Source organism: Protopterus annectens, chromosome 6.part0 (genome assembly GCF_019279795.1).
Source record: "Protopterus annectens isolate FY-2018-M chromosome 6.part0, PAN1.0, whole genome shotgun sequence".
Classification (NCBI taxonomy): Eukaryota; Metazoa; Chordata; order Ceratodontiformes; family Protopteridae; genus Protopterus; species Protopterus annectens.
This window is the reverse complement of record NC_056737.1, coordinates 234,296,524-234,324,425: the sequence shown is the minus strand read 5'-3', so window position 1 is coordinate 234,324,425 and position 27,902 is coordinate 234,296,524. Positions and strand designations below refer to the sequence as shown.

The window sequence follows — 27,902 nt, the reverse complement described above, 5'->3', positions numbered from 1 at the left end:
CCTTACCATCTCTGCTGTAGTTACCCAACTATTTGTTAACTCTTCACTGCCCCCCAGTGCCTGTTTTAACTCTTCCCTGAACTCCACCTCACAATCACCCTTTTTCAACTTCCACCATTTGATCCTTGGCACTGCTTTCACATTTGTCCTTCTCTTCTTGATCACCAATGTCATCCTACAGACCACCATTCTATGCTGCCTAACTACACTTTCCCCTGTCACCACTTTACAGTCTCCAATCTCCTTCAGACTAGCCCTCCTGCATAGAATATAATCCACCTGTGTCTGTGTGCATCTTCCTCCACTCTTGTATGTCACCCTATGCTCCTCCCTCTTCTTAAAATACGTATTCACCACAGCCATGTCCACCCTTTTCACAAATCCACTACCATCTGACCTTCTGCATTCCTCTCCTTAACATCATACCTGCCCATCACTTCCTCACCAGTCTCTCACCCTTAGGTACACTCACCACCACTTCATCTAACTCGCTCCAAAATTTTTCTTTCCCATCCATCGCACACCCAACCTGCGGAGCATATGCACTAACAATCACCATTACACCATCAATTTCCAGCTTCATAAACATTACTCTATCCAACACTCTTTTCACCTCCAAAACACTCTTAGCATACTGTTCCTTCAGGATAACCCCTACCCCATTTCCCCTCCCATTCACACCATGACAGAACAATTTGAACCTGCCTCCTATACACCTGGCCTTACTCCCCTTCCATATGGTCTCTTGCAAACACAATATATCAACCTTCCTTCTCTCCATTATATCAGCTAGCTCTCTCTCTATACCAGTCATACTGCCAACATTCAAAGTTCCTACCCTCACTACTACACTCCTAACCTTCCTCCCCTCTTTCTGCTTTCAGGCATGCTTTTCCCCTCTTATAGCACCAATACAGGAAAAAACAGATGATAAAAGGGGCAATAGAAATACTTATTTATAAATACTTGAACGTTTAAAATTTTTAAATGTTTAAAATGTTAAATACTTAAGGCTACAGCAACTGATATTCCTACACAGGATCCAATGCAAGTGCTAACCAGCCCTGACCCTGCTAAGCTTCCAAGATGAAATGAAAACAGGTACATTCAGGTTAGGCTGGTTACTAGCAACATGGAATACATAAACATATACATATAACCCATATACTTCTTAAGGTCATGGTATATAAATAACAAATATAAATAAGTGTAAACTATTTAAAATAAAAATAAAAATTAAATAATAATTATTCCCTTTATCAGTTCAATACTTGAAGTTTTAAAATACAAGCAACAGAAATATATTCATTGAGCCCAGGTCATCTACTAGCATCCAATACCATTTGCCAAGACATTTCCATCTTCTCCAGTAGTATGTTACTAGGTCCACCCCTATAGCCTAAGCTGACCTGGTCAATAACTACATACTTAACATGGTGTCCGGGAAAATCACAAATATGTTTAGCAAAGGCATTTGTCAAGATGCATTTTTTGATATTATACTCATGTTTGTAAATACATTCTTTCACTTTATGGTCCATCTTCCCCACATAAAAACAGGGGCACACTTCACATTGAGCCAAATAGACTACACCCTTAGATTCACAATTAAAATTTCCAAGTATCTTAAGTTGGTTACCACAGACCGTAAAGTCTTTCCCTTCCTTGATACATTTACAAAAATGTCACCTACCACATTTGTTCATGCCCTTATAAAATTTACTTTTTTTGAAAGTATATTCCTTCCTTTCCAAGATGCATTTCAATTTTTTCTCTCTGTGATAAACCACAACAGGTTGTTCCCCTATTTTAACTCAGAATAAATTACTCTCCATTAAAATGTCTCAGTTCTTATTAAGAATCCATTCCATGGTGTGAATACTATTAAAATACATTGCTAGTTTCCTAACTATTCTAAGCACTACTCACCCCTTCTTCAGCAATACTCTCCACACCTGTACCAGGTGATGGAAGTTGTCCCATACTACTGGATCAATATTCAGAGTAGATACCACTCCACATCTATCTGCCCCTACAATAGGTTTAAAATACCCACACATTCCCTCATACTTACAACTTTTACTAATAATTCATTTAAGATTTCCCTGGGATAGCCTCTACTCTCAAACATCATCGCCATTGCATGACATTCCACCAAAAAAATCATCCTTTAATCATACCATTCTAACAGCTCAGACTAACTGCCCTTTGACCATGGCTCTTTTTTGATGGTGAGGGTTGGACCTAGAAAAGTGTAAAAAAAAACTATTAGAGTAGGTAATTGTCCAATGGATTTGGGAAACATACCTCTTGTTACAGGTATCCTTACATGGGCGCTGGAACCATAGAGCGAGGGGGGAGGGGAGCCCCTCCACTTTTTTTCAGACTCTGTCCCATTATTTTTGTTTTCCGCGCCTCCCAACTGCTGCAATGACATCAGTTTGTGAGTGGAAAGGATTATTCAAGCTGCGACACCAACAATGACATCAGCACGTATGTCCAGTTTACGAGCAGAGCTGTCAGCGTGTATGCCCGTTTGCGAGCGGGATTATTCAGAAGCTGCTGAATGCTAGGAATGGACAGGGATTTATCAGAGTGGAGGGAAAGGGATTTATCAGAGTGGAGCTGTGTCTATGGAAAGGATTTACTTTCAGAAGCCAGATCAGAGTGAGTAAGCTAGGTGTGTTGTGTGTGTGTGTGTGTGTGTGTGTGTGTGTGTGTGTGTGTGTGTGTGTGTGTGTGTGTGTGTGTGTGTGTGTGTGTCTGTGTCTTTGTATGTGAAAATGCCCCCAACAGGATACATCTGGTGGCTAGAGGTACTCGGGCTCAAACCCTGTACCTTGGGTAAAGGGAAAAAGAGCCTAAAGTCCCTAGCCACCATCACTTGTGAATTTCTGGTTTGCAGGAGTGGTAAAACAAAAGCTTTTATTCTAGCAATTTTCTAAGGTTATAAAATCAGTATTTGAAATGTGCCCCTATTTTGGAGCTGTATTCCCCCATTATTGGCTTTGTTCTGTATTTTTGTGCCAAGATGTTGACAGCTATGATGAGAAGTGAGAACTGAATTCATTAAATGATATGATAGCCATTTAAGTTTGTCTTCCTGTCTTTGAAGAAACTGCTGGTTTAGCTTAGTGGTATGTTGGTCTGACTGTAGTGCACAGGGTTCTGGGTTCAAGACTTGGCAGTGAAATGCATGGTGGTAACACAACATTTTATGCAAACAACTTTCCAAAATTATACACGCAATGTTTACAATGTGTCTCTGTGTTTTGGCCTTTTGCCCCCCATTGAAAATAAGTTCAAGAAGCTGTGCAACATGCCTATGGCTTACACTCTACTGTGATTCTGTATTTATATAGTGTGTGTAGAAGTAGACTGTTATCATGGAAATGTTCTGAATAGGGCAGTTTTGTCATTATTGGTGCATGCATTTTGCTTCATTGCCTACTGGAAAAATGTTCAAACAATAAATTTAAAATGCAGTTGTGTGTGGAAGTAGACCTTATGATGGAAATGTTCTGAATATGGCAGTTTTGTCATTATTGGTGCATGCATTTTGCTACATTACCTACTGGAAAAATGTTTAAACAATAAATTTAAAATGCGCTCTAACTTAAGTCTAACAAGTGTGTTGTATTACACAAGGAATATATTTTAATACAATCAGGAAGTTGAATCAATGAATGCATACATGTATGCATGGCCCTAAAAATGTGTTTGAAAACAGCCTAGAGGAATGTGGGGAAAGGCTAAAAATCATGCGTAAATTTTAAGCTTTACTCTTGTTACCAAAGCAATGGATGAAGGTAAAGCAGTTCACACCATATTACCTTGACCTGGCCAAGCCTTATGACACAATCCCCTACTCAGGTGTAGTACAAAAGATGAATAACATAGGAGCAAACAGTTACATCACCAACTGCATTGCCAAACTTGGCTCACAGGATGCAGGAGATCAAAACAGGGGAAGAGACCAGTCGCCAATGGAGTCCTTCAGGGTTAGGTGCAGAGACTTTTTCTGTTTGAAATATTATTTATTTATTTAATTTTACATTTGTTGACCAGGCTAGTCTAACTGGATACATGTCCATTTTCAGTAGAGGCCCGGGGAGATAAGCTCCAACATTAAGGTAATGTAACAGTACTACAAATGAAAAATCAAAAACAGTAAATTATTACAAAGAATTAATGCAGTTCCAGCTAATGGTGTAGTCTAATGTACTCAAAATAGCTTCAAACAGCAAAGATGAATACATCTCAAAAGTAAAAGGAAATACCAAAGAGCTTTGGCCAGCTAAGTTTGAGATGACTGCAATTAGGAGAAGTTAGTGAATCCCCAAATGACATAACCATCATGCAGGAAGGTTTGTCCCAAATAATAACTGGTGTCAAAATCATGACAATGCCCTCTGAGAACTGATCCAATAGTTTGGCATTTGGGAACTTGTGTGTACAGTGACCTAACTTTTGACCAACATGTGCCCAGAGTCCTAAGAAAGCCTTTCTATATTGCATAGCTTATAAACAAATTGATTGTGACTAGATCTAGAGATGTTGTTGTCCCCCTTTACAAAGCTCTCATTATGTCAATCATTTTTGTATAATGCCCACTTTGGCATGTATCTGTCCAGCCCCATGCAACAACTGGAATACCTTCAGAGATACCTTAATAAAAGGATACATGTCCTAAACAACAGGTCTTGCATGAACCACCTCAAAGATTTATTACTATACTCAGTATCCTACAGAGTGCTTAGAGGTGACATGTCTGGCATACAAAGCATCCTCCGACATAATACAGATGGACCTACTGAACATCAGAAAGTCAAATGGCATCAATCCAGGTATCTAAACTGAATGTTGTGGAGAGATGGATATATATCACAGAGGCTACCACTGTTCTGGAACAGACTATCCATAAAACTAAAGCAAAGCTCATCCATCCATATTCAAATGCAACTTAGATCTAAGGATGGGTAATATAAAATGTACTCCAGGATTTCCCCTCATGCCACTAATGGATAGAGGCAGCTCCTAAATACTGCATCCCTTACATGGCCCCCTGAAATTATCTATGGTATGATCACAGTTGTTCTCACTAGGGCTAATATACAATTATCAGCCATGGGGATAGCTAAGACCAATCAGAAAAGGTTAATTCAAGCACCAAAAGGGAATTGGCTAAGCTTAAAATGTCCTCCAAGTGAACCTATGTTGTGGTAGCAAATAGGTATAAAAAAATTACCCTTTTTAGTTCACTAAGTGCCCCTGTCACCCTCCGCCCCCTAGTCATTAACGGCTTCCGGCGCCTATATATCCTTAACTAATAGAACATCTAAGTAAGCTGTTTTCTCTTGGTTCAGTTCACGGTAAAACCTCAAAAGTTCAGTTGTATTATTAATATAAAATAAAAAATTATCCAGTTCCTCTGTGGTACTCTTCCAGATGGTATAAATACCATCCAAAAACCGGGTACATAACCGGAAGGAATTATAAAACTGGGATCCATCCAAAAACTTGCGCACCCATTGTGCTATTACAGTGCTCACAAAATTAAAAATTTTAAATAGTCAAGCATTTAATAATTAAGTATTTCTACTGCCCTTTTTATCGGCTATTTTAATTTTCAGGCCTGTTTTCAAATACGAGTTGTGTTCCTATATTGGTGTTATGTATTTTACATGTACATTTACTTGAGATATTTTTGTATGGTGAATACTGGATAAAAGGAATGTGCTGCTTAAGGAAGAGGCTGTGTGAGGGTTGACCAATGGGGTTACTTTTGAGTATATTTAAACAGGTCAAACATGTATAAAATTATCTGATGAAGTTCATAAGAAGTGAACAAAAGCACTAATCTTTTTTATTTTGTGTTTACTAAAGTTCAGTAAATTGTAGTTTTACCATGGATCCACCTGAGCCAGCTTTTGTTTGGACAAAGTAAACCAAAGCAAATCAACCCCCCCAACTAAATATACCAACTTGGAAATTGCACTACAGTGGGGAAAAAGGCAAGGTTCACCATGACGGCCAAGTGTTTCCTTTCCCAGTGTAAACTTCTGGTGGTCCCAGTGTTTGTGAAACTAAGTTTTTAGCAAAGTCGTCTCTTCCTTTTAAGTTTCAGGTAAGTGAAAATTCGATCATGTAAAGGGGATGCACACACACACACACACACACACACACACACACACATATATATATATATATAAAATATAATATATAGATATATATATCTACTTATCTAACTATACACATTTATAAATATAGATAAATGGGTCTACTTGCCATGAATGAAATGATGAAATGTCAGTAGACTGACTTTCACAACACCGACACCAAAATAGCAAAGTTTCATTTGACTGAACGTTTCAAATGCTGACTCTACAAGCTGAGGGAATAGGAAATCCACTCACTTCCACACACTATACTGCGATCTTGGAGTTGGTATATTTACTTTGCAATAGTTGGTATATTTAATTTGCAGGAGGTTTGGGAGTGCAACCCCGCTGCAAAAAAGTAAAAGTAGAAAATAAATAATTGCTTTTATTGAATTTAAGTATACTGCAGCAGCGGTGGTGCTGCGGTAGCGTTGTTGCCTCACAGTAAGACGCTGTCCGGTTCGATTCTCAGCTAGAGTGTCTTCTGCGTGGAGACATGCATGAATGGGTGTACCTTCGTTGAAGGTTGTGTGTCAGGCCTGGCAAGCCGGTACGTAAAAATCAACTGACAATCATTAGTGGACCGGAGTTCCGCTGTGGCGACCCCTAACCGGGAAAAGCCAAAAGACACAAAAATTTAATTTAAGTGTATGCAATGAATATTCATGTCGGTGCTATAACTACAGCCATGAATATTCAGTGTGATTTTGTTTGGCTATGAGGCTATTGGTTGGTGGGTGGGGTGTAGGTGAGGTTAGGTAGATAAATTTGGGTTTTTAAAAGGGTAGTGTACTGTTGCTATGGTGTTAGTTGTTAGTTTTGTAAATGCATTTCTGGGAGGTACTTTGAATGTTGTTGTTTCAATTTTGTGTATGTTGGGCATTTAAGGCATCAGGTTTGTGGGATTTCACTTTTTTGATCTCAGTATTGTGAAAGCCGGTCTACTGACATTTCAACCATGTCAAGTATACCCATATATATATATATATATATATATATATATATATATATATATATATATATATATATATGGGTTTACTATGGTTGATTGAAAACTCACTTGATTGAAAATTAAATTACTAGGACCACTTCACTGAAAGCTCACTTTACTGAAAACTCACTTGATTGAAAACTCATTTCACTGAAAGTCATAAATGTCCTTTTCCCCACTGTAGTGCGACCCTGGAGTTAGTATATCAAGTAAGGGGGGGATCTGGGGGGCAAAGCCCCCCACATATCTTGGTTATATATTCTCTTTTGGAAACAGTTATTTTTTTCACTTGTAAGTATCACTGTGTATAGTTTAAAATGTTTATAATATGTGGGGGGCTATGCCCTCCACCCCCTTACTTTATATACTGACTCCAGGGTCGCACTACAGTGGGGAAAAGGCCATTTATGACTTTTAATTAAATGAGTTTCAAAGAAATGAGTTTTCAGTGAAGTGGTCCTAGTAATTTCATTTTAAGTCAAGTGATTTTTCAATCAACCTATATATATATATATATATATACATATATATATATATATATATATATATACACACACACACACACACACACACACACACACACACACACACACATATATATACATATGTATATACAGACACACACACATTTTATACACACACACACATATATATATATATATATATATATATATATATATATATATATACACACACACACACATATATACATACACCCACAGTTTTATATATGCAGTGTTCTACAATACACTTAAGTTTGAAATTTGGTTATACAAACTGCTTTGTAGACCTCTTCTGTCTTGTAGTTTGTTATTTTGTCATTTGTTGTGTCTGCTGTAGTCTGTCTGTGCTGATAACAGTGGGTTTCAGTTTCACTCAGTTGCACAGCCTGTACTCAGATCATTCCTTGAAACAAGCCATATACACATTAAGCATGTTCATTTGATCACCAAATCTAAAACAAGTAACTATCTATAGAACTGAGTTTGGTCTTACTGTATCAATTACACTACCTTTATAGTGTGCCCCTATGTATTTAATTTTTCCAAGTTCATTTTTGTCATTACTTCAGAGCTAAAACTTTATTAAAGGCTTATTCATCTATGTGATGATGTGAGGTAGTACCAGCTGTGCCAGGGAGGAGTAGGTCAGTGCATGTATAACATATGCCAACATAGCTAGATGGAGTTTTGTAAAGACTTATATTTGAATATCAAATGATTTGTACAGATATTTGTGTTAAAAATGTATATGTAAAGTTGCTTGTGTTAAAAATGTATCAACAGTGGGTCTTGCTGAACAGAAAAGAAATATACATGTATGTCAGACTGTATTGCTGTAACTGATGAAATGCATATATTTTAACAGAGGATACTGGAAGGGAAGGGGTTAAGTTCAGCCCAGCTAACCTTAAGAAAAACAGCCTGAAATTAAATGACTTGGTTTAGGTCACAAAAATTTTATCTCACAGGTCTGAATGCAGCCAGAAACAAAATGTCTGAAAAACCTGGGCTGGGATCCTGCTCTACTGTCCTTAGTGGTGAACTAATTGCTATCCAGGGGTGCCAGAGAAAGGCTTGGTAGATTCTGCAGGAAGGGTGGAAGTGGCATTGCTTTACAGTTTCCAAATTATGCAGTAAACCTTAAAGGTCTGTGTGTGTACTATGACACATCAGTGGCAGATCATGGCTCAGTTTCTAGTGAGAGGGCAGTTTGGAACCATGGGGTCAGGTGACCAGATGTGATGTCATTCAGTAGCCAGCACTGAAATTGTTTTTGAATACTAGTGACAGATGTGAGGAATGCACTCTGCTTTTGGACCTGACAAGACACTCATCCACTTTCATCTTGCCTTTGTTTAGTAAGTAACTAGGGAACAGTAATTCTTCAGTCAGTTAAAATATATAGGTTCATAGGTTCATACTAGGCTATCTGCCCTATGGCATTTATAAGCCTAGCCAGAATGTGTTTGGCTTTCACCACCCATTTTAAATTTATTTTGCTATGCCCTTTTTCGAGGTTAGTGTACTGTGCCTCTGTCTAACAGTGACACAGAAGTGATACCTGGGGTAAACCTACGATCTCCCATCCACTCATCAAGATTCCTCTTGAAGAGAGTCAATGAGGGACTCTGCCTAACCTGGACTGGGATTTTATTCCAGAGTGAAGGGAGCCTCTGGGTTATGAATTTGTCCCTCCAGCATGTCCTATTTATTTCAGTGCTGAGGTTCAAGTATCTCGAGCTCATAGCTCGATGGGATTTGGATTTTCTGAGGTGTAGCATGTCCATTAATTCCGGGTTGGACATGGCTTTATACGCCAGGCACAGATCGCCTCTGACCAGGTGGTATGCCACTGAGTAGAGCTGGAGTTTCTTTAACCGGGCAGCATATGGCATCTGTTTCAGCCCTTTGATCCTCTTGGTGAGGTACTTTTGGGGTCTTTCCAGTTGCTGCAGGTGTCTGGTAAGGTACATCCCAAAAGGGCATTGTACTCAATTATGGGCCTGATGAGGGATGAGTAAAGAGGCACGATGACCTCCCCTGATCTAGATGTGAATCCCTTCATGATTAGGTGGGCTATATAAAATGTTTTTCTAACCACTTTGGCCACGTGGTTGTCAAATGAGAGATTGCTATCAACTTGGGTCCCCAGGTCCCTAATTACTTCTTCTGTACTTAATGGATTACCACCTATGTGGTAATTTGTGGGCACTTTGTTTTGCCAAAGGGATGACTATACACTTTTGGCATTTAGCTTGAGGCCATGGCTCTGGCACCAGTTGTCTGTTTCTATGAGGCCCTTTTGGAGGATGCTTGTGTCGGCTGGAGAGTCGATTATGGCACCCAGTTTGCAGTCATCTGCGAACTTGGTCAGCCACAGTCCTTCCATGTTGGCCTGTACCTCTGAGAAATATATACTGAACAAGAGAAGTCCCAGGACTGAGCCTTGTGGGACACCACTTGTTACTAGTTTGGAGTCTGACATGGCTCCAGCAATTCTAACCATGTGGGTTCTGTCCTTGAGCCAGTTTGCAATCCATCTAGTGACATAGGGGTTTATATTTAAGCTGGTGAGCTTATCTATAATGCCCGAGTGGGGTATTGTATCGAAGGCTTTAGCGAGGTCCAGGTAGGCTGTGTGGACCACCTTCCCTCGCAATCGCCTTGGTGACTGTTTCAAAGAAATCAACCAGGTTTAAAAGGCAGGATCTGCCCTTAACAAAGCCGAACTGGGTAGGATCCAGTGTCTGTAGGTCCCCAATATCTTTATTTATGAGGTCCATGATGATCCTTTCCATAGCTTTGCAGACTAAGCTAGTCAGGCTTATGGGGCAATAGTTTCCAGGATCCGTTGAGGCACCACCTTTATGGAGAGGGACCACTGTTGCTGTACGCCACTCTTTGGGCACATATCCTATAGTAAGGCTGAGATTGAACAGTAGTTTTATGTTTGGGTTTAGCTCTTCTTGGAGTTCATGTAGGACGCAGCCCGGGACACCATCTGGTCCCATTGATGCTGTGTTTTTTGCTTTGGAGAGGGCGGCTCTTACCTGAGCATCTGAGATGTCAGGGTGGCAGCACTCTGCTGGGATAGATATTTGCCCTTTGGTGGGAGGGGAGTTTGCGCTGAACCTGTCAGCCAGGATGTTGGCAATGTCTGTGGGTTCAGTGTATTTTTGTCATTTTTGACTAATTCTGAGCATATCTGGGAATTACCACCCAGGTTCCTAACATAACTAAAGAAAGCCTTGTGATTATCTTTAGTGTCCTGTGCAATTTTTCTCTCAAAGCTGGCCTTAGACAATTTTATGAGTGCCCGTAGTTTTTTTCTAATACTGATCAGTGATGCCTTCCCTTTTTGGGATTTTGCTCTATCATTTAGTATCTTCCTCCTTCTATTGTATAGTTTGTTTATGGCTGGGGTCCACCAGACAGGACGTCTGCCTTTGGAGGATTGGGTCTTGGTTTTATTCGGGATCGCATGATCCATGCATTCCTGAAGGTCTTTATAGAATGCGTTTATAAAGGATTCTGCGGTCTGGGCCATATTTTCCACAGGAGCGGGGGCTTTGAAGGATTCTACCTCGGTTTTGAGGAGTGTAAAATTTGCTTTAGAGAAGGTTTTCACTGTGGGTTTCTGGGCAGGGGGTGGGGTCGGGATGTGAATATCCAGTGAGATTAGTTTATGGTCTGATCTTACCAGTGAGGGATACACTTCTGGTCTGGAGCATAGAGTCCCCATGTTGGTGATGATCAGGTCCAGTATGTTTTCCCCTCTTGTGGGAGTGGTAGCAAGTTGTTCCATAGCATTTGAGTTTATAAATTCTAGGAACCTTTGGGCTAGGGTGTTGGAGCTAGAGTAATGCTCCCAGTCTATGTTTGGGTAGTTGAAGTCTCCTAATATAATGGTGTTTGGAGAGACCTTCATATTTTCCAGTGTTCTCAGGAAGGCCGAGTGGGGTTGGGAGGGTGGTCTGTAGCAGGCTATAAACTGGAAGGCAGTTTTACCCACTGTTAGTTGCACATGGATAGTCTCTGATCCTTCGTGCTTTGCCACCAACCTGGAGGTGTGGGTATCTTTGATGAATATCAATACTCCCCCTCCTTTTGTGGTTCGGTCCAAGTTTTGGGGCCGAAAAGCATGGTATGAGGTATAACCTGGTAGTGCTGGGGTGCTCTCGAGCCCTGAACCAGGTTTCTGTTACTGCACAGATATTGATGTTCTCCATGCTAAGGAGAGTTTCGAGTGCGTGCATCTTGAGGTTTAGACTTCTGGCGTTGAGTAGCATTACTCTTAGTTTCTTATCCCTTGTGATACCTATGGAGGTGGGTTTGTCTTTTGAGCCTTGCCTAAAAAGGCACTATAGGGGTAGCAAGAGCCTTTGCCAATATCTGAAAGCCCAGGGGTGACAGGTGCAAGCCGTCCCTAGTGAAGCATCATGGCTTGTCGAGCATATCATCCCAAGCTGACAGGCATTGTATCCCCTTTGAATGACACCAGTACTTAAGCCAATTGTTGAAATTGATCATCTTGTCTTCATATTGTGGCATCATTCTTGGTGAGGGTAAGATGCTACTCAAGGTCAGGGTCATACCGCCTGGGCTACATGCTCAGAGAGCTCCTTTATGTCTCTTTTCATGTAGTCCAGGGAGGTACGCCTCAGGTCATTCACACCAGCATGGACAATGACTGAGTCATATTTGTACTTGCCTTGGAGTGACCTGAGTGCTTGTGTTATGTGGCGGATCCTAGCGCCCGACAGGCTGCTCACTGTGACCCTCTCCTTGTTCAGCCTGGTGAGCGGGACGTCAGTGTGCCTTATGATAGAGTCACCTATTACAAGTGTATCAGGTGTGTTGTTTAGTCTTAAGGGCTGTGACTGTTCGGCACACTGGCTTTGTGAGATATGTGTTGCACGTGTTTTGTTTTGGGGTAGTGGTTGCTTGGGTGTCTACTTTGGAGGTCTCTGCTGCTTAGGCAGATCTTTATTTAGAGCCTCCGAGTATGTTTTTGTGTGATTATGTGTTTGGTTTGCTGTCGTGGTAGGTCTATGTGAGACTGGAATTGTAGTGAGTGTGGTTTCCTTCTCCTCCTGACTGGTTATGCCAGTACTGAGTTGAGAGAGCTTAGCCTCCAGTTTGGCTATATGGTTGCATCTGTCACATGTGTTGGAATTTGTTGGGAGGAGGAGAGGGTTGTCTGTGTACATGAGGCAGTTGTAACATTGCCTCAAGATTCCCAGATTCACCAGCTGGACCAGAGAGGAGATTGACAACTGACCTTTGGACATGCTAGAATAATATTGGGAATTCCTTAATAATTGAAAACAAGGGCCAGTGGAGAGTGAGGGTGTAGTGCTTTTAATTTTTAGTGCTGACTTATATAATTGCTTCAGTGAGCAAGTGCCAGGTAACTTAAGTGCAATGTGTTACAGGTAACTTAAATGCAGAAACAACAAACAGCAACTTTCTTTCAAGTGAAACAAGGAAATAATACAGTAAGCAATGCAGATATCACTAGTGATCCACAGAAGCGCTGAGAAGCCGTGTATTAGGTGGAATTAGCATTCCAGGGAAATAACAAGCAAACAAACAACAAGCATATAAACAAAGCTAGTTTCAGCAGGCCTGGATCTAGTCTATGCTACAGCAAACAAGGTGTACCAATTTCAGTAAGATACAGTTCAAATATTCAGGCACTATAAATCTTTAAACAGAAATTCCCAGCTCAGAAGGGCAGAGACCAGCCTCTTCTCCCACAAGAGTGCAGACCACGAACCTTCTTAATGTAAAATAACTGGCCTGAAGCCCAAGTGCTTAAACCAGAACTAATACACTTTAAGAATAACAGACACTGGGCTCTCAGTCAGCAGTTCCTAACTTAGAAGGATGAAAGCTACCTGTCCTGCCACCACAGTGCATGCCACAAACCTTCCTAATGTAAAACAACTGGTCTGAAGCCCAAGTGCTTAATCCAAAAGACTTAGAATGATAGCTACACTTTAATCAAATTACTACCAAGCAGTAATAAATACAATTGAATACTTTAGAGAATGCCTGGATTAGTGCTCAAGTTACACAAACAAAGCTAGATCCAGCAGGCCAGAATCCAGTCTATGCCACAGCAAACAAGGCGCACCAACTTCAGTAAGAAGCAGTTCAGATATGCATGCACTATAAGCCTTTAACCAGAAATTCCCAGCTCAGAAGGGCAGAGTCCAGCCTCTCCTCCCACAAGAGTGCAGACCACGAACCCTCTTAATGTAAAATAACTGGCCTGAAAGCCCAAGTGCTTAAACCAGAATTAATACACTTTTAGAATAACAGACACTGAGCCCTCAATCAGCAGTTCCCAACCTAGAAGGATGTAAGCTACCTGTTCTGCCACTACAGTGCAGACCACAAACCCTCTCAGTGCAAAACAACTGGTCCGAAGCCCAAGTGTTTAAACCAAAAGGCTTAGAATGAGTTACACCAAGCAGTAATAAATACAATTGAGTACTTTTAAGATGATGCAAAAGTAAAATAAAGTAGGTAGAAACACAAGCACAGTAAAAGCAGATGAAATTTTTTTTTTTTCCTGAACAAGTGCTGAGATCAAAGAAACAGATTTGAGTGCTGAAACTAGAAAACTGGCTAGTTATAAGAAAAAAAAACTAAGTTAGAAGGCTTCCCTCCAACACAGAAGGGCTTGGGGGCTCAGAAGCCTACAAATTAGTCTATACCACTTAACAGGAAAGGCAAGAAACAAGCTTAATTTTTTTTGTATATATATATATATATATATATATATATATATATATATATATATATATAGTGAGACTAGCTAAATTTTTGTTTTCATTTTCTGTATCTGTCTGAGTCTTTCCACCTGTGTTGTTTTATTTATATTTCCTTTGATTGAAACTCTAATGTTTATTGTAAATAGATATTCAGTACTTTCATTATTTTATTATTTATTATTAAATATTTCTAAACCTTTCATTGTAGCTGGTCTTTTAAAAAATATTTAACCTTTGAGATTACTTGAATTTATTTAGTGGTACTGTGGCTCCACATTCCTGCAAGTCTTGCTGCTTGATTAAACACTACCATTTGTATAAGTGTAATTGGGTACCCTGGTAAGAGCCTTAAAGTAGCTGGCTTCAGGTGTTCTGGTGGCAGCAAATCTACCTTATAGTCTGGGCAGAGGTGGCAGAGTGAGTAAGCTGTTCTAGACTTTCCCAGGTGTGTGTGTGTGTGTGTGTGTGTGTGTGTGTGTGTAAAAATCAAAGTGTGTGTGTCAGCTACTTTGAACAGGGACACAGAGCACTGATTCCCCAGGGAAGGTGGTGGAGGACTTGGCTTGGAACACCCAGCTAAGGACTTAGCTCTATAGTGGTCAGTGGGGAGTCTTATTTGGGGCCTGGAGAGAAAGCCCAGTCCTAGCACTGGAGTGTGCATTCTCTGTGTGCTCTTAAGGGTAACTGTACTTGGTGCAGAGGGCTGCATCTGAAAATCCTGTGTGTGTGTCTATTTTCTCACAGTGAACATTCCTCACTGGTGTTAGTAATGAGGATGAAGGCTACTTGACCACTGGCCAAGAGGAGGGACATCACAATCTGTACTAAATATCAATATAATATTTCATGCATGCTAAAGAACTCTCTTAAATATATACATTAAAATGTGACAGGTACAGATTTTGTTTAATGTCACTGTGTCGGCAATGAATTGATTTTCTGTTGAAAATTCTAAGAACAATGATAAAAAAGAGAATGCTGACACTTCTACCTTTTACAAACACAATATTTTATGCAGATAAGAATACTGAACGTTATACTTGCCAATTGCTAGAGTCATCACTTTCAGCTTGTCTCGTACTAGCTTCACAACCATGCTTTTCTGGAGGGGAGTGGAACGGCAGCACAACACCGAGCGGCAGCATTTAGTCAGGGCCAAAAATGTGTCCTCTAGAGTTTTATCCAGTGCATGCGCCAATGTCTTGCCATCAATAACCATGCTCAGTCTGGGACGGGATGAAGATGGAGGAAAAAGTGGCGGGTGGTGAGGTCCAAACACTACCTTTAATTTTCCATCACTGCCTGTGCTGCTTTTGAGAAATATGGACTGTACATACTGCAAGGTCTGTTTTAACAATGCATTACATCCTTCCTATTGAAAAAAAAAAGAACGAGAAATGTAATTCTAAAGGGACAGGCAATTACCATGTCAATATTTTATCTTAGCTGTATTTGGTTCAGTTTCTTTTCCAACTCTTGTCATGTACTCCACAAAACAAAAATCAATATTTTGGTTTAATTTGAAACTACAAATTTCTGAACAAAACCTTAGAGCTACAACTTACAAAACTCAAATGAAACAGCAACTGGTGTTGTGATGTCATAAATTTGGAAATATGGAGAGTCACAGTATTTATGAAAGTTCATTATATAACTCACTGCTCCAGTAGCCTTAGCTATATGGGTTATATATTCTGCTAAGGATACAATAGCCAGCCAGTTTCCTAAGCTTCAGGGCACCTTCCAAGATCCCAAAGCATTAATCCGTTCAAGATGAGCTGACTAAAAAGTCATTTTTGGATGCAAAGCCCTTCAGAGCTTTCTTGTCACTAAAGAGCACTCCTTTTGGGGATTTCAAGGATCGATGGTTGGCTAACACTGTTCCATTGTTGGGCAGGTAAGTTCTCTTTGGGGGAAAAAATTCCACTTTACATTTGCTGACAGAAACTGTAATGTTTTTGTAAAACATTTATTTTAAAACTAGCAAAAAGGATTTATAGTGGTTGTCACGTGACTTATAATTACTTTTAAACAGGAGTATCACTTTTTGTGTTAAAATGTATTTAAAACTACCTTTCTGTGGTACAAATTCTGGTATTTTACTTTTGGGGACTGGGTAAGTGTTTAAACTGCAATTTACTAAGCTCTTACAGGGAAAAAACTACTTTTTTACTACTTAACTGTTTTAATGACCACTGCTGCCAGGCTTTCCCAGGAATAGGCACCTTTATTGGCTTAACCCTTGAACAAACTACTAGTTTAATTGGTTCTTCCTTCTTCCAGCCACAAAAAGAAAAGCGTTAAACAGCTTTTGCCATCAGAGCTGGCAGCTGAAGTGTCTCAGCTGCAGAAGGTTGACTCTGCTGCGGCTATTTCTTGCCCTCAGACCATTTAGCTTCTCCCCGACTCCTTCTAGTGTAGATCCTACAACCACTATGGACCGGGGTTAGAAACATCCTCTTTGGCTGTTGGAGAGCTCTTGGTTGACAAGGGAGAGCCATTCTTGTCTGTTCTAGAAGGGGCAGAGATTGACCCTCTGCCTTGCCAGGCTGCTAGACCTGTCCCTAAGGAGGTTTTTCCTGACAAGCGAGTCTGCTTCTTCAGAAGTCCCATCAAAAAGAAGCAAATGTTTTGATGTATTTCTCCTGTCTCAGTTACTTTGGACAGAAGTGATTTACTGGACTTGACTCAAGGTTTATTTCAGACTCTTGACCCTTCTAGTATAGCTATTTTGGATAAGATAAAAAGTGTGTCTTCATTTTCTGAAATAAGTTCACAATTTTGAACTAAAAAATAATTTTGAAGAGACAGATTTTGTTTCGTCTCTTCAGATTTCTGATTTAGATTTTGAGATGAGACTTTGGCCAGTCCCTTTGAAAGGTAAACTTTTTCCAGAATGAATCATTTGCTTTAGTTGGCACTTAATGATATTCCACAGTTTCTGAGTATTATGACTTATTAATACTAGAATTTTCAGAACCTACTCAAATTCCTCCTGCTATTTCAACACTGGAGGATGTTTTTGTCATAGCCTCTAACTTGCCTGAAAGCCAGCCTGCTGCATCCAAGCAAGCAGAAAGATTGTATGAAATTCCTTACACTTACAAGTTTTTATACACTCATCTCAGATGAGACACAGTAGCAGGTCCGAATGGAGAGATAAGTCAACAATTAAAGGAGAGTATTACTGCTGAAACTTAATTCATCCTCAAGTCTTGGTGGGTACCATCACGAGGTGGACCCTGTTTTTTCACAAAATCTCACCAAAACAACACTGATATATAAACTGTATTTATACAGAATATAGCATGGACAGAAGTAAGTTAAACATTAAAAAAGATAACTGGGTGCACAAGACCCAGGATAAAAAAGTGCCCAAACTTGGTAGGCACATTGGTGCCAGGACTGGAAAAGATGACAGTGTAGAGTCCTCAAAATATGGAAACATTCCTAGAATGGGGTCAGGCCAGGCCCAGGGGGAGGATGGCCCCCCTGCTGTATAAGGGAGTAGTAGTCCACAAAAATCAGAAAAACTGATAGGCCAAAGAAGAGCCATAAAGACAATAAAGTGGCTATTGAAGATAAGAAAGAAATTATGTATTGTTACTATTATGCAAAAAGCCCAGAATTTCCAGACACAACATATACAAAATGATTAAGAGAAAAATTAGAGGAAAGAAAAATATTGCCACAAGAAAAACTGTCAGAAGCTTCAAATAAAAATTTGTATTCATTAATACAACAGATTTGTGAAAAACAGTATATAGATCAAGAAACTTTGATCTGGTTGGAAAAAGAAGCATCTGAGGAAGTTCAAAAATATAAACAACAAAACCTAGAGGTTTTTGAAACGTATAAAAGAGAAAAATGGACATGGGAAAGAAATATAGATTTGATATGGTGCAATATTTATGCAAAGGAAAAAGGGAAATTAATCAATATAAAAAAGGCAGCCCCAAAGATATTCAAAGAGAAACACTGACAAAGGCATCCAGATATGGAAAATTTCAAAATAAAAAAAAATAATATCACAAAGAATGTAGAAAAGAAAATAGTAAAGTATAAGTTAAAAAAATAGAAGTTGAAGTTACGAAGTGCCTGTGAAGTGAAGGATTGGTCTAGCAGGTCTAACACAAGTTACACCACAGCATGACAGAGCAAGTTCACAAAGTAAAGAGAAGCAGGAAGATCAGGAGACATCTCAAGAAGAAATATGGACATGCGAAAGAGAGATTTAATATGGTGTAATACTTATGCAAAGGAGAAAGCAAAACTAACCAATACAAAAAGAGCAGCACCAAAAATACAGGCAAAGGAATCTGGACATGGAAAACTTTACAATACAAAAAATAAGAAGACAAATAGGAAAAGGAGATTAGTAATGGAGTAGTTAAAGAAAGAGAAACTGAGGTTATGGAGTACCTGCGAAGTGAAGGATTCAGTAAAGAAAATCTAATTCAGAAAGCAACACAACAGGAAAGCGCAATGACTATCCAAATTAAGGGGCAACCAGTGGAATGGGAAGCAATTGGTGAACCAGTGGAATGGGAAGCAATTGGTCAGGTGCCATATGAAGATATTTTGGACCCTTCCACAGAAAACCAGTATAAATGCTCACTTGAAGCTGGCCAGCAAGGGAAGGAACAGGAAATTGTGGAAACTCTAATGCAGTCAATGTTGAGGAGTGATAGGCCCGTGAACTCCCGTATGATGAGCAATGGATGGCACAGCATGAAATTGAAGAGAATGTGCCACAGGTAGATGGTATAGAACTTTCTATAGAATGCCCACAGGAAATGGAAAACAAAAAATGTGTCATCAGTTTAGAAGAAACTGAGCTAAGAGAAGAGTTGCTTGACTTAATAGACATAGACAGACATATTAAGATCAATGAAAGAAATAGACTGCACAATGTCAATAAAACCCAAAAAGCCAGAAGTTTTATGAAACAAATGAACACAGTAATTAAGACTGTCCATAGAAATCCATGTGATACAATAGAACTAAACAGGATATATTACTGTGCAGCTAAATTAATAGCTGATAAAGTTCTACCACAAGAACACAGGTTTGTGAGGGAAAGCAAGGAGGGAAATTGAATACCATCATAGGAGAATCGAACAGAGAAAACTATAAAGCAATTAAGATGAACAAAAATACTAAGAAAGATAGACGTGATAAAAGTAATGTGCACTATTAGAACAGACCAGGAGCTATCAAGCACTATCGCAAATAAACTAAAAATCTCAGCACAGGTGGAAAATCTTAGAAGATACGCAGACAAATATAAAGGAAAAGTATAAAAATAAGCAATTTATTGATGACCCAAAAAAAACGCTTTATAGAAAACTGGGAAACAAGTAAAAGGAACTGAAACACTGACAAAAAAAGAAATAGATACATTTTGGAGAAGTATCCATGAAGATCCTTTGGAACATAACAAAGATGCTAAATGGATAGAAGCAAAAGAAAGAATGCGTTTAAAGGTATAGGATATGAAATGGGATGAAGTAACAACCAGAGAGATTGAAACAAAGTTAAGAAAAGTCTCTAACTGGAAAAATCCACGCTCACATGCAGTATCTAACGTTTGCTTAAACGTGTTAGCATCTTTGCACAAAGATTTATCCATGAGTAAGAACTGTTTATATGCACACCCCAAACAGACACCAACCTGGCTAACAACAGGAAAAACAATGCCACTACTTGTGAGTGAACCAGTAAGCTACCCTAAAAATTATAGACCAATAACTTGCCTTCCGACAACGTATAAACTATACATGGGATTTGTTGCGAACGGAGTTTATAGTCATTTAGAAGAAAACTCAATTATGGCAGTAGAGCAAAAGGGCAATAAAAGAAAATCATATAGAACAAAGGATCATTTGTTGTTAAATAAAGTCATAGTGGAGAACTGCAAAAGGGGAAAAATTTAAGTATGGCATGGATTGACTACAAAAAGCATTTGATAGTATCCCACATTCATGGATATATGAGTGCTTAAAAATGTATAAGATACACCCTACACTGACTGACTACATTACAGTGACCATGAAACAGTGGTAGACTACTTTGAAATTAAGCTATGATAAAGGACAAATTACTATCCCAGGGATAAAAATTCAAAGGCAGATATTCCAAGGTGACTCTATGTCACCACTGTTATTCTGCCTTGCTTTTAACCCCTTATATTGTTTACTTAACAGCTTAGCCTATGGTTATAATCTGGCTCCTAGAAAACAACTAAGTGTAAAGACTTCTCATTTTCTCTTCGTTAATGATTTAAAATTGTATAGCTCATAAGATGAGGAACTGAAAGTATAACTGCAAGTTGTTAAAACTTTTTCAGATGATATAAGAATGTGATTTGGTCTTGATAAATGTACAGAAGCAGGAAAACTGCAACAACAGGAAAACATCATTTTGGGATAAGAATGTGATATAAAAAAACATGAGCAAGAGGGAGTGTATAAAAATTTGGGAATTGATGAAGGATCAATAATAAAACATGAACAAATGCAAATAAAACTTCGTAAGGAATACTTTAGAAGACTTAAATTAATCCTGAACACAGCGTTGACATTTAGGAACAAAATCCAAGCTATAAAACAATTTGCTCTTCCTGTCCTAACTTACAGTTTTGGAGTGACTGACTGGCCCCAAAATGTACTGGATAGATTAGACAGGGAAACAGGAAGGATGCCTCATGCTCATCAAATGATGTACAAAAATCAGTGCATACCAAGATTTTATATTCCTTGTTCCGAAGGAGGGATGGGCCTCCTTGAAATCGATTACTTGTATAGATTTGCAATCATGAGACTCCACACATATCTGATAACCTCACATGACTCAAACGTAGTGAAAGTTTTGAAACATGAGGAGAATAAATCTAAGATGATTTCTCTGCTTAATCTAGCAGAAGCATATCGGCGTCAAGCAGGAATGGAAATCAAACCAGAGACAGATAAAAAAAATCAGGCAGCAACTGAATGTGCCAAAAAAAAAAAAAAAAAAAAATATAAGGTGAAGGACCAGATGAGAAGGCAAGAAGTATGGAAAATGCATAAATATAGTTGCAAGCAGAGAAAATTTCTGGAACAACCTCATGTTGATCAGGAACAAATGCAAGAATGGTTAAGGAGAGGCAAATTCAAACTAAGAGATGAAAGGTTACTAATGGCGGCCCAAGATAGTGGGCTACATACACGCTGGTTTACAAAGTCCATTGAACATGTGGGAGAAACAGACAAATGTAGGTTTTGTAATACCAAATTGGAAACAGTCGTACACCTTGTTGCTGGTTGTGACATATCAGTGGCAGAAGAACTGTAAGGCATAATAATGTGGCAAGACTGTTGCACTGGGGATCATGCAAACATTATGGTATTGAAGTGGCTGAAAAACACTGAAAACATGAAACATGAAAAAGCATCACAAAAAATGATATAGGAACACCCATTACCAACAGTTCAAAAGACAGAGGCTAGAAAACTGGATATAGTGCTCCATGTAAAGAAGACAAAAGTAGGACTGATCACTGAAATTGCCACACCCAGTGCGTGCAATGTCTTGCAAACAGAGCGACACAAAGTCATAAAATATCTGGATTTGCAGGCAGAAATGAGAGCAATGTGGAAGAAAGACACCCAGACAGTTCCAATACTAGTAGGAGCAACAGGTCTTATAAAATAAATCTACAATTGTATATAGATAGGTTACCAATACAAGTAACCTCATATGAATTGCAGGAGGAGTCATTACTGGGCACATTGTGGGGGCTGCAAAGAGCACTTTTGGCTGACATCAAAGATTGAAGCAATACTAATTTCGTACGTTGACTTAGGAATGGGGTCCACTCCCGTCATGGTATTAGAAACTCAAAAGATTTGGAGAAATAAAAAAAATAGCAGGAGCTATTTCTTTATTGAACCCAGCTACTGTTAAACATGTCGGTATTATCAATACTTTTTCCTTCTGACAAGGATGGGAAAGCCTTTGGTATGTTTGGGAAATAAGGATAGTGTTCTGCATATGTTAAACCTTATGCTTGGCTCCTTAACAATATGAGGAATATCATGGCATCTGTTTCCTCTTCTGTGGAGAAATCTGCTTTGTCTAATTTTATTGCTTCCGTATGGCAAGTGTCTACTCACTGAAATGTGACTGGGATTCTGGTGATGTCACTTCCAGGGCTGCTGCTACTGGAAATGTTATGAGCAGGTTTGTTGAGTCGGGTTTTCAAAACCTTCCAAATGATGTTAAAAATGAAATTCTGAATTCTCCCTTGGACAGACAATTACTTTTTTTGATCATCCACTGCAGAGATCCTTACAAAGTGCGATGTGAAAGGTCAGATGATTCAAGGAGTCTCACATTTTTTTTCAGCCTTCCTTCTCCAAGTTTGTCAAAGGATTTAATGCTACCCCTACAACTTTCTTTAAAAATTGAAATAAACAGACCCAGCAAGCTACTGGTAAGCACATGTTTAAAAAGAAAAGGGATGGATGTTTCAAAAATCCAAGAGGAATCTCCCCCAGAACAAAGGGCAGTCTAAGAAGTCTGAATGACTATATACATGTCTCTCCTCCACCCCTCCTACCTTGACAAATAATTAATCTTTGCAGAAAGTCTGAAACTCCACTTCAGTCTTTGAGAACAGATAGTTCCATGGTTACAGATGGTAATGCAAGTCTCTTCCTCCTTTTTGAGGGATTCCTCACCATCCACCAGACCAACCAAAGTCCTCCTTTCCCTATTGTCATTTAGCATCTGTTGTCGGGAGGTGATGGAAGCAGTCCCTTTTCCTCAGTTAGGACAAGATTTTTACTCAAGAATGCTTCTGGTGCCAAAAAAAGAAGATATTTGGAGATACGTTTTGGATACTTTCTTTCTCAACCCATTTGTGATAGCACCCAAGTTTAAACTGTTATCCCTTCACAACTTATTTTCCCTTTTCTCCCAGATGAGTCTTCTGGTGACCACATACTTACAACATGCATAACATCACATTCCTAGCTATTCAGATTTCAAATGTTTCTTGAGGTTTTCTTTTTCTGGATCACGTTATCAGTTCTCTGCCTTACCCTTTGGTCTATCCACTGCTCCAAGGGCATTCACAAGGTGTGTAGCTCCTGCAATAGCCTACTGCAAACTGAAAAGTAATCACATTTTCCCTCATTTCGATGACTTGCTCATCTTTGCAAACTGTCAATCATATCTCACCTGGTTATGGAATCTTTCTTATCAGACTCCTCCTCACAGGATTGTGGATACCTCAGTTCAGACAGCTTTTCTTCCACAGGAAAAAGTAAATCTGCATCTAGATCTATTTTTGACTTTTTCCCACTCTGACTACTATCTCAGCCAGGCAATTTCTCAGGATTCTGGGTCTCAAGGCTTCTAAGATTGTCATGATCCCTCTTGTAAGAATCCACACAAGAAAAATCTGATTGTACCTGAAATCAGTACAATCCTAACATCAACATCTCCTGATATTCCAAAGAAACAATGGAAGGACGTATATAAGGCTCCCAGACAAGCAACAAAATCTAGAAGATGTAGGACTTTTGCCTGGAAGTGTATGCTCTTACACCCCAAACAGACTCCAAAGATTTATTCCTCAGCTAGATGGCAAATGTTGTAGGTGTGATGGGGAAGACAGAGGTAACTAGGAACATATGTTTTGGGAGTATAATGAGTTGGCAGACATTAAAAATTCCCTACAGAGTACTCTGTCAGGAGCAAATGAGTACAACAATGGAAATCATTTTTTGAGCTGGGACATAAGATCTGAATTGCCTACACATGGTAAGGCCTTGCTAAGTTTAATTCTGGTGACTGCCAAAAAGCAACTGCTAGAAAATGGAAATCAAAATCTAAATCAACTACAACTAAAGTAGTGAATATTGTAACAGAGGTAAAAGAACAGGAAGCAGAATCTTTAGAAAAAGGTAGGAGTAAATTCCATAGAAAAGAAAATGGAAGTTATAGGACGACACTTGCAGAAAAATGTTTTGGAAGAGGAACGAGGTTTAAGAGAAGGCAAGAATTGAATGATTTATGTAACGTTGCTTTGGTTATATGATATATAACAATATATGTGAATTATACTGTTTGTAAATGTGAACTTGTTAATATTGTTTGATTACTTCTCTATATAAACATAACTTTGCCTCTGTCACAAGTGATAATTCAATAAAGGTGTTTAAAAAAAAACATTGCCTGATATTTCAAACTGCAGCTCTGGAGTTTATGAAAAGGAAGATTTTTTGTGCAGAAACCAAATTTGTCTGAATTCAGGTCTTGCATTCTCCCTTCTAGCTCTAGTACAGTCAGTCATAACAGACACCTTAGACTTTGTCTGGGAAACAGTGTCTATGGAAATAAAAGTGCAAGGTCCTGGGAACAGTAAATACAGACCAAAACACAAACAAAAGAGATGTTCACATGTATAAATGCTCTTAACTCTGTCAATCATACAAGGTCCCTAGGACCTACAAATGTGTTTATGGACAATACCACGGTGATGCGTTACATATGGAATAAAGAGGGAACCAGACATTACCCTCTGAAGAGGCTGACTATGATAGCCTGGGATATAGCTTTTCAGAACCATCTCACTCTACAATTATCTTGAATGCCATCAGAGCAAAACCATGTGGCAGACAAGCAGAACCAAGATAGACCCTCAAAAGTGGAAATTGAATCAGGGGGTCTTCCAAGAATTGATCCAACTGTGGGTAACACCTCAAACAGATCTTTTTGCCTCAACTCAACAATCAGCTGCCAAAATTCTTCTCTAGGACTCTATGAAAGAAGGCCTGGAAGATCCATGCTTTTTTTTCCTTGGATAAAAATATTCCTATATGCTTTTCCACTATTTCCACTTATGCCCAAGGTTATTCTGAAAATATAGGATAACTCTCCAAAGACCACTGTGGGGACTCACTTCTGGCCAAGGCAATAGTGGTTCTCCCTTCTTTAGGAAATGACCAGGAGCAATTACCACAAGTTTCCTCACAGACTAAATCTACTCACGCAAGGAACCCCAAAGAACTACAACTGACTGCCTGGGAGACAGAATCATACCTTTTAGGCACCTGTTTTTTTTCCCCAGAGGATGCGCAACAGGTACTAAAGGAAGCAAAACAATCTCCTACTAGAAACTCATATATTAGTAAATGCAAAAGGTAATCTAATTGGTGTCAAGAAAAGAATCAGCATCCATTCAAGGTTAGTATTTCTATACTACTACATTATCTGTGGAGTTACTATCCTCTGGCCTGTCATACTTCTCCATCAAGGTTCATGTGTCAGCAATTTCAATATGCCTTCCCATGGATCCCCTCTTTCAATGTAGTCTTAAGTGAAATGTTTTTGAAAGGAGTGCTTCATACCAAGCCTCCTAGGAAAAAGAAGGCTCCACCTTATGATCGAAATTTCGTGTTGGAGAAGCTAACTCTTGATCTACTTGAATTAGATCATTACACTGATCATGGTTATTAACACAGAAAACAGTTTTACTGTTGTTCATACCTCTGCAAGAAGAGTATCTGAGTTGCAAGTTATTGTGGTGGGTCACCTTATTGAATTTTCCTCCAAGACAGGATTTCCTTGAGAACTAATCCTTTATTCTTGCCTAAAGCAGTATCCAAATTTACTTTGAGAAAAGCTATCCATCTCCCTGTCTTCTTTCCAGAACTTAAAAAAGAGCAAGAAAGGATACTCTATAACATGAATGCTCATGGACAACACCTCACAGTAGCTGCCCATCTAGCTAAGTCAACTGCAGCAGTGATCTATATAATGAACATAGTACACTTGTGTAAGTAAACTTACCATAACAGTAGATGTTTGAATGATCACTGCTGCAATAGCTGCTCTCTCGTTTCATCCCCCTTATTTTTGTATGTTTTTTGCCAAAGCTGACGTTTTAGCTGTCTCATCGCGAGCTAACAATGTGGGTGTGTGGAAGGTGCCCTGAAGATTTGGAAGCTGTCCAGCTGTTATCTGCACCTAAAAATACAGGCTGCAGAAAATTTAGCTTTAATGGTGTTTCAAGTTATGAGTAACAGAATTATTGCAATTATTAGTACAGTGCTAATTGCTTATTTAGAAAAATGCACCCCAAATGTCAGCTTAAAAGATATTCTGATGAGCTGAATATTTAAAAAAAAAATAAATGTGTCATAGTCAGAATGTCACCAGTACTAATTTCAGTAACTGATGCCAGTTATTATAATATACAATGTAATACAGACACCAATTTCTTATTACAGATCATACAAATAAAAATAACATTTCCTAGTACAATTTCAAGGTAATACAACAAAATTTACTGTAGCTGTCACAGTACAGAGCAATGATGAATACACACAAATGCTCTTTAGGTAACATGCTAAAGAAAATGGGAAGCTGACTCCCCTAAACACATTAACTTCAGTGTGTTAGTGAGGCCAATATTTGAAAAGTATAGTTCACATTGCACTAGAATGTGATACAATTCTAGTACAATTTGATACATCTCTGCATACTTTCTAATGGCAGATGCTATATGCACCCTGATAAGATTGGAAAGGTCCTCCACACACACCACAGTGATTTAAACTTTGTTGGCTTTGTTTATAAAGAATACAAGTCAGATGTTATAAAATGTGACTTCTCAGCTGCATTTGTTAGACCCTGAATTCTACTGGTTATATGATGGCAAGTAGGTTCAGCAGTTGGTTTGCAAAGACAATTAACAAAGCAAGTTGTTTTAAATTAAGTGATTCCCTCCCTTTACCCCATTCCTACATTACAAGCATAGGTAATGGTCATAAGAAGTGCTATTTTCATCAGCTGAACTTTTTTGGTCTTTTCAAAGGATTTATATTTAGCACTTGGTTTGCAGACAGAATTAATAAATTGGAGCTATTATAAGAGATTCCTACCTTCTGCTAGTCTTCCCCAAAATCTCCTCTAATGAAGTAATAGAAAAAAGAGCTTCAGCACCATGTTTTAATTTTTTTAAAACAAATACATTCATTACGCAACCAGAAACAGTAAAAAACAATCACATTCAACTTACAAACATGAAGAACACACAATAATAACAGATAACCACACTAATAACCATACCAAAAAGAATACTTCGCTAACAGCATGGATTAAATGGTTAAATACCCGCATTTATAAAAATAAAGACATAGATCAATGAATAAATAAATTAAACAAATACATAAAATCCTGGCAGACTACATACATACAAAGCATAGCTTCTAACAGTCTCCCACTGAAGAAAACAAGACCAGAGAGCAAACAAAGACCTTAGAGTTAAACATTTTTTTTCATAAACTGATGTAACTGTCACTGAATGCATGTGATCATGCAGGACAGGAGGGGCTTCTGATTTTCCACTTTCTAGTTAGAAGATTCCTAGCTATCACAAGAAGCCTTTAAGAATGACTAGTTCTGAGCTGAA

General features: G+C 38.9%; 2 protein-coding genes across 3 annotated transcripts in view; both read right to left on the bottom strand.

The window, feature by feature from the left end:
- The window catches only part of ATP10A (ATPase phospholipid transporting 10A (putative)), a 1,517,068-nt gene that overhangs the window by 117,146 nt on the left and 1,372,020 nt on the right, over positions 1-27,902 (bottom strand). The window contains exon 14 of the mRNA XM_044073977.1: positions 15,482-15,809. Coding sequence (XP_043929912.1) covers positions 15,482-15,809 — 328 coding nt within the window. The remainder of the gene's footprint in view (positions 1-15,481; positions 15,810-27,902) is intronic.
- The window catches only part of ACP7 (acid phosphatase 7, tartrate resistant (putative)), a 1,845,593-nt gene that overhangs the window by 1,713,529 nt on the left and 104,162 nt on the right, over positions 1-27,902 (bottom strand). The gene's annotated exons all lie outside the window — the stretch shown is intronic.